At 34.6% G+C, this 14,266-nt stretch overlaps 1 protein-coding gene across 4 annotated transcripts in view; it reads right to left on the bottom strand.

Moving 5' to 3' along the window:
• Window positions 1–14,266, bottom strand: part of AP3B1 (adaptor related protein complex 3 subunit beta 1) — a 163,666-nt gene that overhangs the window by 48,314 nt on the left and 101,086 nt on the right. For 2 of the 4 annotated variants that reach the window (XM_075020944.1, XM_075020945.1), the window contains exons 21-22: window positions 9,187–9,259; window positions 8,237–8,343 (exon numbers count right to left, since the gene is read on the bottom strand). In XM_075020944.1, the coding sequence (XP_074877045.1) occupies window positions 8,237–8,343; window positions 9,187–9,259 (180 nt within the window). The other 2 variants (XM_075020946.1, XM_075020947.1) reach the window with 2 other exon arrangements.

Genomic DNA, 14,266 nt, shown 5'->3' with positions numbered 1-14,266 from the left:
TAAACATAGATGTTTTAAAATAGACTGTTACAGAAGTTGGATCTTTGAAGTTAGAATAAAGAAGTGAATGGACTTTAAAACTAGCAACTGAGAACCGGAGTGTCTGAGAAATTCCACGCTACTTATTTGCATAGAGAGATAATTTTGAAGAACTTTTTTTCCCACAATTATTCGCTACTTCAAAGTTAAGAAATGACAGTAGTCTAACAGATCGATTTAGAATGTTACCTGACTTCCTTTTATTACAAAGCTGTTTCTATTTGATATGTTTACCTACAAGTCAGAAATTTTAAAGGAAACTCCTAAGAAGAGGTGATCAGAACTTTGCATTGTATTTTTACATTTATACATGTACTACCCATGTACTTGGCACTGCACAAGATGGGACTGTGTGAAAACATTAATTATACCAATTAACAAAAATGCAGCACACACATAGTTACAATAGGACGTTACAGTCAGAATGTATCTGATATGTATTGATTTATAAATTAAATTATTTTTCAGATATTAAGAATATCACATAAAATGAGTGAGGATAATGTAAAGGGAAACTTTTAACTCAATGTTTTCTAAAAATTCAGTATTATTTTAAGGTTGTTTAAAGAAACTGGCTAAAATAAGCAACTGCAAGAGTAACAGCAATAGATCTGTAATCACAAAGTTCAGAGCCGTCATCTATGCGGCTAGCATATATAATTATAATATAAAAGTAAGCCTGAACATTTTCAGTACAGTACAGTATTAAATTTATCAATATAACAGTTGCTGTCATTGTAGTTGGCATACCATCTTATTAGACACACTGTTGATCAAGTGTTATTACAACAAAAAAACCCCAAACTGTGCTGCACAGTCTTCATTTTAAGTACCACAATTAAGAACAGAGAAATGCAGTTCATTCATTACAGAACCTTTTCAGGAAGTTGATTTTTTCTAATTCTTATTATAATTGCATTGTTCTAATCCTGTATTATAAAGGCAGCTGCTTGCCTATCATTTGTACTTTCCTCGTTAATCCTGACTCAGAGAATTAACCTTTAATTACAGCCGTTAAAATTGAAATGAGCCTCTTGTCTGGCTGGGGCTGCCCCCTTCCAGTGCATGAGACTGATGAAAATTTTTAGGGTCAATGAATATGTCCCATGTCATGTCTGATAGATGCTAAAGATGTGAGGAGGTAAATGTTACCTTAGAAAGATGTGGTTGAAATTTTTAAGAGGTAGGTTTTATTGACAAAATAAAACAAAAATACAGCTTAGGTTACCTCTCTCTTCTGTCTGAGTTACATAGCATAACACACATACAGCCACACTCTGTTTTACATACATTATCACACTACATATTTAAAGAATAACTTATGGAATCATCATCATGCATTACACATGCTTGTTTTTAAACATCTAGCACCAACTCTGTTTACAGCAGTCCTATTTTAAGGAGCATAATATATGTATTTTTCATGTTGGAATGAAAAAGAAGCATTACTTTAAATTCTCTCATAGATCTAAGCATTTCATTCTCAAAAAAGTTGGATTAGTTTTATGAACAGTACTGACTTTTAACGGAAGGCAAAAAAAGATCAAGGGTCTCCTGACAGTAACTCATCTAAAGGAGTTTCTTTTTTGCAATAACGCCCCCCAGCCCCCCATTTTAATTTCTATTTTATAAATAGGATTTTAATATTGTAATTGCAGTTTACTTTGCAATTTTAGCACTTTTATTTTTAAATGCAACATTTGAATATTGGTTTAATGTTTTTCTTTCCAAGACAACAGAACAGCAAACCAGCATTGAATCAGGAGTGTTACTGTTAATCAAAGACCTGGTTACTCAGAATACAATTTAATTAATACACAAGTTGCTAATTATACATTATCTTTATCATTATTATACATTGTATATAATTTATAACATATGTATAATTTATAAATTATCTATAAAAGCATAAATAAAAGACATAATCTGGAGAATATCTAGTACTAAACCACACAGTAATTGACTAAATCAATGAGAATATATATAGTAATAATATAATATACCTCTCAGACTGGTCATACTATTATTTGGGGCAGTGTCTTGTATTAGAAACTTGTGTCTGACTCAGAAGAAAGATCATGTTTGAACTTCCAAATTAAATTCTCTAATTTATTTAAAAGAAAAGAAGTTGAAGTTTTGTAATTCTTAAGTGTAGAGCTTGTTAAGTATTAATGCATTTAATAAACATAAGATGGGTATTTTTAAGGCTTGAACACCAATAAACATCACAAATATTGATAAATGGATTTCTAATTAAAGACTAAAGGTGAAATGACACTTTAAAAAATAGTGTCATAGCAGGGATTCTTTTTTTTCAAGCTATCATTTTTAAAAGTATGTGGAAGAAATTTCTGAAAGAACATTAACACTTTCAAATATTTGATTTAACACATATACTATGTTACCAATTAAAGAACACCCTCTTACACAGCAAATTTATATAAACACAGAAAAATAAAACTAAGTATGTAGGAGGTCTTTGTTTCATTCCTTCTTCTGTCTTGGCAATGGTTAATATCTGCTGATGAGCAGCTACATTCATTTGTAGATCTCCAAGTGCTTTCCCAAGGTGAGTAAGCATCATTATCCTCATTTTTCAGATGGAAAACTAAAAGATTAAGTTACTTCCTCCAGATCACACAGCCAGTAGTAAGCCAAAAATAGAATTCATTTTCCATATGTAACACCCAGTTCTGTATCCACTGGACCACGCCGCCTTCCCACAAGCATCAGTCACACCTAATCAGCTGCATAGTTGAATTTTGGGTGGCACTAAAAGAAAGTTGCTTTTTAGCTCTTAAATTTAAGATCACGCTTTTTCACTTGCTTCATAGGTACAAACCTTCCCAGGCACCCTACTAACATATAATATTTGTAAAGTGTGGTTACAATTAAGCCTTACGCTAGCTACAGATGTTGTAGAACACAGAGTAGGGGAAATTGGAGACAACGCAGACACTTTAAACTGTTCCACACGGAAAAAGCACTATCTTAAGAAATGAGGCTGTAGAGAAAACTACACAGAACTCCAAAAACATCTCTCGTCAGTGTGCAAGTGTGGTCAACAATGCAAACAAGTTATAAGCAAGCGCAGGGATAGGATACATGTAGACTATCTTGTGGCACACTTCCCCCTTCACCTCCACCTCAACAAACCTTCCGAATTTCAATCTATATAAAAAGGTGGGCTTCAGAAGAAGGATAGTGAAAACATTTAATGCATAGGAAAAAGCTCTCCTGTGATGAGACACCAAAAGGATAAGACATTCTTACAGAAAGCTGAAAAACAAGAGGGCAAATGCTAAACTATAAAAAATAATAAAATTATATCAAGGATACCATAAGCCTGTCTTATCCTAACACAAAACCACAAAAACATCTGATAGAAGAGATGTGGCTAACATTGAAAACCAATTTAAAAGAAACATCTTTGTCTGAGCAAAAAATTTTAGAAGCATCCTAAGAGGGACTGGATATATTTACAGAAATATAAACCTAGTTATTTATAAAACAATGGTAGCTGGTGAAAATCCTTCTGCGAACATGGGGCAGAAGAATACGAAGAACCTAGTCAAACCACCACACACAGACTGTTGCTATCACAAGTGATTGCACTACACCTCTTTGATGACATTTAACAAGTTAATGTTTCTTCTGATATAGCCATTCCTGAGGTAAGAACTCAGAGCTTATATGAATAAATATATCTAGTTATAGAATAATTACTGCTACCAAAGCTCTGAAAAAATAAAACTCATGAAGTTGAGTGCACACTGATAATTATTTGGAAGAACTACTATTCATTTCTCTACTGCACGATTTTGCAAATTCTTAAGCACCTTATGATAAACTTTCCTGCAAGCTGCATACCAGACTAGAGCCATGATATAATCCATTATTGCAATCCTTGTGTTCCTGGCACTTCTAAGAAGAGATCCTTCACACAGGAAAAGAATATACTTCAGAGTCAGTCTTAACACTTGCTATAATGGAATCAGAAACAGCCTAAATGGACAAAGCAGCCGAGATGATAAGAAAGCTTCCCCCTGTAAAGACTATCTCAACAACTTAGAAATTAAAATACCATTTAAGGCATTCTCCTATTCTGAAAGTATCTCTAGTTGAATATTGAGGGAGTTAATGTTTACTGTTTCTCAAGAAATTCTGTAAGTGTGCTCAATTTGAAATTAAATGTATTTATCACCTGGTTTGACAGGTCTGCAGCTGACCTTGACTTTTGTCAAAAGCTATTATTTCTGCTCTATGCATCACCACTCTAAAGAAGTTCTCAAAGCGAATCTCGGTCAAAAGTTCTGTAAGACATGAGACAGAAAACAAGATGATTTACTCCTCTCCTCCTAAACAGTTTCTGTGGAACTCTGAGTAGTAGGAAACAGTAAAAACATATCATTGGTAGTAACTACTATCAAGAGAATACACTGAACATGCCAAATAAAACCTTAGTAAGTAAAGTGGTACCACTTCTACAATTACACCATAATTCCATATGCACGATAATTAACGGCAACACTAATTGTTGCATCAAATATTTTTATAAGTACCTCTTCACTACAACAAGAGTTTTGCCCTCTTTTGCTACATGCTTTTATCATCAACTCATATTCATGCTTGAATTTTTCCCCAAATTATCATCTGTTTGCAGCAGGGGAAACAATCTTGTCCCCTCAAGTCCTACTCAGCTCAGCCTATACTTCCACACACTTTTTGCCCCATCCAACTGCTGCTACCATCAGAGCTTATATCCAGCTGTCAATTCTCCCTTGCACTAACACTGTTCCAAATCATAACAAATTTCTTGCTGCCAAAGCAGTATTTCCTTCTCACTAATTTTATTTTTAAAAGTATGCGCCACTTTTACCAGTTAATTACCATATGTAGCATACTGAGGGCTCTACACATATAGGAGAGCAGTTGCTTGTACATTTTTACCATCTAAAATCCTAATGAGAAAAGAACAGGTGGTTTAGCTTTTTTTCTCATCAGCTGTGTGATGGCTAAGAACAGATGATCACTCCCCTCTTTGGCTTCTCCCTGATACCATAGTTCTCCTCTTCCTCCTCTCACCATTCCTGCTCAAAATATTATTTCCTGCAGCAGGTTAGAACCCTCCCCGTCCTTATGTCATTCATTGGTTGCAGTTCCCTCTTCTCTCACTTTACAACCCCCCTTCAGGGGACAACACCCATTTCCAGTGTTTTCAAATAAACACTTTACACTGACAGTTTGCAGCTTTCTCTTGCCTCCTATTTTTCATTGGCTCCGCACCTTCAAGTATCTTTCAAGCCTGCAAATGTATCCATCTAAAACCCAATCAACTCCAAATGCAGAGTTTCCCTGAGCACTTAGGTCTGACTTCTCTTGTATGCATACCCCGAAAAGCCCCAGAGTAGACTCTGGCGACCTCAGTTACCTGGTTCGTTTGAGCCACCTGAAGATGGACTACATGTACCAGGGCAGAAGCATGCAGAAGGATTTACTGTGTTTTGCATCCAGTTGGAAGTATGTTATCTATAAATTACCTGGGAATTTTGTTTTTCCTGGAACAAACTATAATATGCATATATGCGTTTATATGAGGGGGAAATGTGCTATATGTAAACATGAACCATAAAACTAAATGAGCCACAGGACAAGCATCAGGTTGTGCACTGCAGTTTCTATTCAAGGATATTTTGGTTTTTTAGGTTTAAAGAGACTCATACCATTACTGTAAAACCATTCTTGTATTTATGCTTTCTATAATGTTCAGCAGCTATGAATTTGGAGTTATACGTTTTCTAAAAGCTGTATCCAATTACAGTGCTGAATGATTTGAATAATAGACTGCCTGACATATTCCAAGATAAGTGGCTGCTACATTTCTTTGATATTAGGGTCATATACTGTACTTATCTATTTTTACTCCATGCTCTCCATTGCCTAGTAATAAATTAATTTCTCACTGTTAGTTTGGCATGTGCCCTACAGTTAAATTCATTTTCTCTCCCATTGAAGGAAGAAAAAGTTTTCTGAAGTATGACAACTATCCTCCTTATTTTTAGAATTAGTCATCACAGATTAAATTCAAAATACTATTTTAAGAGGGATATCCCCACATAAAGTTTTAAAAGCTGTTTTTGTATTTTCATTTTTAGAAAATTACCTGATGGTGCTGAACGCATGACAATAGTTATTTAACTACTTGCATGCAAGACTTTTTACAATATATGGATATAATTTGAAAGAACAGGTTTTAACCTTAGCATTTAATTTTTGTTGCTTCCTGGTGCACAAAACTCTAAGGACTCCAGGTAGATCTGCAATTATTATCAACGGCAATGAGAGTTGAGATTAGATCTGAAAACATAATACAGCCCAAAACACGTAATCACTATCCAGGCAGCAACAATTAGTTCTTACGTGATTTGGGTTGTTTCCAGAGCAGGGAGTATGGGAAATGATCCAGCTTCTTTGCTGGCTATATATTTTACCAGGAACTCAGTAGTAGCAAGAAAGAGGCATTTTGCAGAAGCAACCATTTCATGCAGAACTTCCTCCGCTGTTTAGCCTACACCTTCTAGCTGTTTCTATCTAACACCTCTATTTCATTGCAGCTACCTGCTGAAGAAAGGGGAGAAGCAATTTAGCAAACAAACAGTGGCAATCATGAGGAAAGCAAGCATGAATGTGGGAGTGGAACATGTGTTCTTGTACTGTAGATGATGAAAGGACTAAAGACATTGGCAAAAAGGGGGTGTTCTCAAACATCCGACATTAGTGATTGCTATCTTTAACCTACCCTCAAAGATGATAATTCTGAAGCAAAGCAAAGACACCAGAATCATTCATAAGCTAACCCAGAGCCAGGAAAACACTGTCTGTTTTTTGAGCTGTCAAAGCCATAAAGGATGGCAAAGAAGCAATTGTGGGATTGCAATCACAGGAACACCACCACAGTTGTAGTTAAACTCAGGCTTGCCACCTAATGCTGCATACTGCACTGCAAAATAACATGGAAGACAATTTCTGGCATTTTCAGACTGCGTGACATGTGAACAACTACACATCACGTAAAGTGACTGCATGTCTACAGATTGTTACCGCTTTGCCTGAAATTTAAATTGCATCACAATTTTCTTAGATAAGGCTATCCAACACATTATCTGATAGTCTGCCCTTTCAACACCAAATTTTAAAGCCTGTAAACATGAAACTGATTCATTAGCTAAGATCTTTTATGTCTTGAGTCAAATAATTCATGCAGCTCCTTTATGCTTTGCAAACATATGGCTCCCAAAGCCAGCACAAAGTACTCTACCTGCAATTATTAAAGTTGCAGTGTAGGTTCTATACACCAGCCTCATTAGAAACAAGGCTAGGCTAAAAAATGCCTGTGCCTCTGGTATTTTTTCTGGTCACTCCCATCCACTTTCACAACGATAAGTATCCTATGCTGTACTGCTGCAATTCCTTATTAAATTGCAAATTTAAATTGGACACACTAAATGACTAAAAAAAAACCCAACCAAAAAAGAACACAAACTACTACCCTTTCCCCCAACAAAGGAATGCCCGCCCTCTACCTCCATGACTTTGCCAACCTTAATTATACCTATAGTTCTGAGATTCCCTAATGGAAAGTGCTACAAAACTGAAAGCGCTAACAGAATGAATCATGACACATACTGATACACCACTGATTGTAAATCTATACCCTTTTGATTTGCACCCAGGGGCTATGATTCGTATACTCATGAAAAATTACTTACAAGGAGCAAAATGTCATAATTGGAGGCATGTATGGTAAGCAAACGGGCTGAGGATTAACAGGTATGTGATTTTCTTGTAGTTTATTTTTGATAGTGTAGCAGCTAGATGATTTCAAAGATTTCTATAGTTTGGATACTTTAATTTGTGAATTAAAGTTTCCCTGAGGCAGAGAAAAAGACAGATTGAAAGAGGTTAAAAAACCTTGAAAGCATCCTTCTCAGACATGCAATATTCATACTTTCTCCACATTTCAGAATGTAATTATTACAGATCAAAAAAAGCTGCAGACTGGCATGTAAACCAGATTTTTATGCAAGACCTTTATAGGTGAAAGTACTTTAAAAATATCACTTTAATGACTGCCTCAAAAACATATGAAATGCTTAAATTAAGACAACCCCACACACACTTTTTAAAGGCTACTTACATCAATGACTGAGGAACTCGACAGACTTAATCCCTCTAGGTCTGCTGTTAAACTTGAGGACAAAACAGCTGCTGTAGGAACTGCCACAGGAGTTGTCACAGGACAGACTAGAATTAAAAAGGAAATAAATTCTTAAAAAATTTAAAACACTGGGAAGGACAATGAGCTATTTACATTAAGTGTAAAAAAGCAATTATTTTATCCTTGTATATATATGTTTCTTAATAGTAAAAGATTATCTTCTCAGACATATATCTCAGACATATGTAAAAATAAACAATGAAAATATAAATAAAACTGATATAAGTATAGACCACGTTATTTACATTAAAAATATTTTGTCCCCCTTCCCATTTTTTCCTCTATTTTATCCTTCAGTCTGATCCATATTATGCAACACATTTTCATTTACAACTATTGTGCAAACTACATATTAATGCAATTCTAACATGTGTTGCATCTATAGAAGTAAACTTGAAGAACAGCACTACAAAGCATAGCCACAAACCAGTGCCAGCTCTGCCGTACCCTTCCAAGATTACATTTTAATCTGTTCTTCAAAATTGTGATTTTTAGTATCTTATTGTAATACAACAATTGGTTCATAGGTTGCACAGATGTTGTACAAGTTACATCCATTGGCACCTGAGAAAATAAGCCCACTTTAAGAGAAAACAAGTCCAGACATGAAAAAATTCTCAAAATGAATGTTTTACATACCAATACATTCTAAATTTCAAAACTATTTCTCAGTTCTAAAACAAACAAAATTATGTATTTTAATAATTATGCTTAAAAATAAGTTGATAGTCTAAGCAATTTTTTTGTTGCTGTCAGGAAGCTGGTACGATAAATGAGCAGAACCAATGTTGCAGACATTTAAAATTCATTGAATTAACTGAATTGAATTTATGCCATGGGAAAAACAAGGTTTTAATCAAGATACTTACAATCATCTAAATCTAAGAGAAACACGTCTTGTTTATTTGGAGCTTTTCTATCTTGTACTGTTTTTTCTTCTTTCTGTCAAAATACATGAATATTTCATCTTTTACCATATCAGAAAAGTCTTTAATACTTTTATAAAGCAAAGTGGATTTTCTCTGCTGTAAAAGAAAAACGTACTCATTTTCAGGGCTCAGCATTCAGACAATTCACCTAGTGAGAGACTTCTTTGTACAGGTAAACTGAACTTAAACTCCACATTTAAGTTACATTTACTCCTCTGAAGCCCATGTTTTCATTTAATATTAATAATAGTTGCTACTTTTGAAAACTTTTGGTGACAGATCAGACACTTCTGTTGAGACCATTAAAATAGATATAGAAGCTTTTTTTTTTGAATAGAAAAGACTTGGGTACTAACATTTCTGTTTCCATATGAAAAACAGGAAAAAATCCATTCAATAAGAAAGTAGAGTTATTTGCATTTATCTAGGAGTTTGTCATCATGCTATTCCTACCCACTCTTAAGCATCCTTTGTCTGGAATGGCTGAAGAACTCGTCTGCCTCTGCTCTCTCTGGCTTACTCAATGGACAGATTTTGTCATTCTTTCAGAGAATTTGTCAACTGCCTTTAGACCTTAAGACATTGCTCACTACCCAAGGTATTGCAAGTAATTTAAACATAGTCTTTCCAGGAGTCACAGTCCTGTGAACCTTCTAGTTTACCACTTTCCTCTTCAACAGCACGTGACAGCCAAATACATATATATATTATTATTCTACCTTTTTAATTAATGAACGGGTCTAAATAAATCAGTAAAACTCCATATGCCCAACTGGGCTTCCATTTCTTGAGCATTTCTTGCAAGTTGTCACAGTCTCTTCAGGCACTCAGGATACAAATTCCTACAGGAGCTTGGAGTCCTTTCAGGAACTCAGCAGCTAGAATCACTTTCTTTGACTATCACCACAGAATAGAATGACCCCTCTTTTCTAAAGGTGCATTCCCTTTCTTCTAGTCTCAGCCTCATGGTCAGTTGCAAACTAACAATAATGCCGTGCCTATTTTTTTCCAATTTTGGGAGAAATTCCACGGTTCCCTCCAAAGAATGTGGAAGAAACTAGATACGTTCTCACTATTTGAAGCTGTTGATGTTAATGACTATCAGGCTTGACCTCAGCCAAAGTGACATTGTTCATCATTTTCTTCCAATAAACCCATGGGTCAAATAAACAGTAGTCACTTATGTGATCATTACAGATGTGCTTTAGATATTCTGGGAGGAAAAGAATCTTGTGGACAGAGAATGGAAGCTACTATTTTTAAAATTATTTTTAAATCAACATACTTCAATGGTTCTTATCACTATGGTAATTGAGTGTTCTACTATCACTGATTTATCTGAAACGCAAAACTCCTATGGACAAAGGAAATGCTACAAAATATCTTTAAAATGGCACTAATGTTATTTCATTCCTTGTATGTCTTGTCCAGAATTAAGTGAGAGACTCTGCTGCAGAACCCACTCTCTTGAGTTCCATTCTGGTCACAACTAACCAGACTTCATTTCTCTCTTTCAGTGTGATTATTGGCAAGCCATTAAGCTTCTTTTGGCTATTTTTTTTTTTTTAAATCTGTGAAATAAGGGTAAATAGTATACTTCATAAGCTACAGGTTCTACTTGAATTACTCATCTATGAAGTGTCAAAGAAAAAATTTCATGAAAATTCTTTTAATGAATTCCAAGTCTCTTTATAGCACCATTTAGTGAATATTTAGTCCTGAATCAGGGGTTTAGCTGTTATCTGCATCACTTTTACTATAAACTATGTATCACAACTTTTTTGCTAAACTACAAACTGTTCAGACATCAGAACATACTAAAAGAGAACACGATTAAAAAATTCAAATACATTTTAAAAAAATATAAATCTCAACTTTCAAACTCTTTCACTCCGTATCCCCACTTATTCGTAAGATACAGCTCTATTTTCAACTATGATTAAGGTTCAAAGGTTATTTTTAGCTAGAGTTCTATATTTGCTAATTATTCCAGTAGAGATGGGATTTCTCCATTCCCTTTTATTATGCAGCCAATTAAAGTCTATAAAAAGTGGCTCACCCACATGAGAGGCTATAGCACAAGGATAAGAATTTTGAATACGCTTCAGTTCTGCCAATGGCAGCATTGGTAAGTCAAGATGTTTAAAAAAATTAGGAATCACAGCCAAGAAATCCTCTTACTGTTAATCTGTTTACTGAAGACAATTAAGATAGGACAGCCTATGTCACAAATAACGCCAATAGTATGCCTCAGTTTGTTTTTTCTGTTATTTATTTTGCCAATCTAAAGTAGTTACTAAGTATTTATCACAAAGCTTGATATGTAATTTATAAGATAGAATGTATTTTTGCACTGATATTATTTTGAATCTACTACCTAATTCATCTTTAAAAATGGGGGGAAAAAATCCTTCAAGAGAATTTATTTCTTATACTTCAAAATAAAATAAAATGGTCCTAATTTAAGGCAAAAGTACAGAATCATTACATCAAGGCAATGCATGGTAAGAAAAAATTCTACTGCACACTTCATCAGAATACTGTACTTAAGTACATCAGTTTACTGAAAAAAAAAACAACCAAAACCAAAAAACCAAAACCCATAACATACACACACACACCCCCTCCCCCCCAACCCTACCACTTGGGAGACATAAAATCAGAAGCTAACTAAATCAAAATAAAGCTAATGTTAAAGTATGATCACGTCTGATTTTCTACTTCAGTCAAGTGTGTCAAGCTTAAGTAAATAGTCAGCTACTTGTATGTGCGTGTATGCATGCTATATATACACATAAACACACAAATATTTTCATACTTCTGTGTATATTTCTCTATATAGGCATATATATCAATTGTGTGCAATTCTGGACGAAACACCAAAGAAATCTATTTACATGGGTCTTGCCTATTACAAACATGGTTATTTTTTAATTTGGTTTTTCCAAGAAAAGAAAATTGATTGGCTTTCTAGGAATAATAAATAGCCAATGACTGCAACAAACACTACCAACAGATATTTCTATTGAATGAAAAAAGCTTTGCATTCCAAATCAAGACAAAAAAAAAAAGGCTCTGACATGTCTAGCATTTCCTTGTAACATAATTTTTCATCTTTTTTCTTAAAACTGAGTCTACAATATAACCCAAACAGTTTTCTACCAAGAGAGCCCACTATGGGAAAAGCAGAATACTAAACAAAGAAGTTAAGCTATATTCCATCAAACATTTCTCCATTTGCAATTCATCTTGGTAATAGAGATAGAACCTGGTAAATGCATATAGGACTTGAAGCAGGAGATTTCTCTTGCTCAATGCATAATTCATGTGCTCCGCCTGCAAAGTGTGTAAAATGAGAATTTCACACCGCAGCATGAGCCATGGAGCTGCAGAGAAAAGGCAGATGAAATCATATTTTGCTGTGCGAATTTTATTTCTTATCCTCCCAATATTTATACAAAACCATCATTGACAATCCAAATGCATTGACAGATCACCCACTGTTTCCATTGTGTTAGCACTTGAAAAGAGATCAGGCAGAAAGATAGACAATTTGTTTTTGTATATTTTTTAAATAGTGGATCAGGTTTTTAACAGCTGAGTGACTGTATTATACTTGTATAAGGAGCTCAACAGTAGCTGATTTTAAAATCCCACTGTAAACACCTTCTTGTACATGCATCATCCTCAAATCTGCATTTTAGCTATACAGTATTTATGTTTACAGTATAACATGTATCTGAACACCTCAAACTATCCATATTTCAAAATGATATAAAACACTGCAGTACAAGAGAGTGACTTTTCTATTCACTGCAGCTCAATTACAGTGAGCACAACAGCTTTTTCAAAATGATTCTTCAAGAGAAAAAATATGAAAGCATTAATAATATATTCAGGAAAAATAATCTGAAGTTTTTGTAACCTATTTTAATGCTAGTAAATGCATGGATGTATGCACAAATTAAGCCCCCATATGAGTGTAATCGAACCATTTTTATTATGAAAATTCTGCTGAACATGGTAATGGCACCCAACAAATCATAGAGAATGGTAAACACCACCCAAAACACCAGCTATGTAACATAGTTCATAATGTGTGGCAAACTGAGAAACTACAGAAGTAGAGCCTACTAACTACTCCTCTTATCAATATGTATTTCAGAAAATCTTTTCAGTTTTATTTAAAAGGAAATCCTAATGAATCATCTCCCCATATACACTGACCAAATTAAGAACACCCTGGAGCAGAATAATATAAGAAATGGCTTTTCCAATAAAGATCTATCAGAAGAAAAACATGCATTTCTGAGAGCCTGGCTGAAATGGTCTGCTTCCTGGGTGGCCTGACAAAAAGTCAGGAAGGAAGCAGAAAAATACCAAGATTTTCCTGGAAATAAAATAAACATGGGTGGTTCTTGTAAAATGTACCTCGACACAAGGGCTCTATACAAGACTTTATCTATAATGTTCTTGAAAGTTTGTTAAGAATTGGTTTTCTTTCCAGCTTGGAAGGTCTTCATCAGCTAGCTTCACCTATCATCACAGGGCTCAAAACATGTCTCTCTCCAAAAAAATCTATAAAGCTAGTTAGCATAAAATACATTATTCTCACTCCCTGCCCCCCCCTCCCCCAATTATGCTTCTGAATATAACCAAGTATCAGAAATACCTCAAGTATAAATGCAGGCATCCAGTATGGCTTAAATGGAAACTAACTTCATGGTCCTAGAGATTAATATAGTACACTGGAACAGTCCTCTATGTTCAACAGTGTTAAATTAACTTCCCCCCTGCCACCTTCATATATGACCATTGCTGTTTAGTGTTCCATCAGCCATAGCTTATTGCCCTTACATTAAAGGTGCTAATTTCTTAGTGAAAAAGAATTTAAAGAACTTAGACATTTAGCTTTTGCCTAGTGAGCTCTACGCTATGTTTTCAATAATCCCCTTGCTTCTTTTTTTGCTGCTATGCACATAAACCCATTGCTATTTGTTTTAATATTTTTTGTGATGTT

Source organism: Buteo buteo, chromosome Z, assembly GCF_964188355.1.
Source record: "Buteo buteo chromosome Z, bButBut1.hap1.1, whole genome shotgun sequence".
Classification (NCBI taxonomy): Eukaryota; Metazoa; Chordata; class Aves; order Accipitriformes; family Accipitridae; genus Buteo; species Buteo buteo.
Note: the sequence above shows the minus strand (reverse complement) of the source record. Positions and strands in the feature narration are given on the sequence as shown.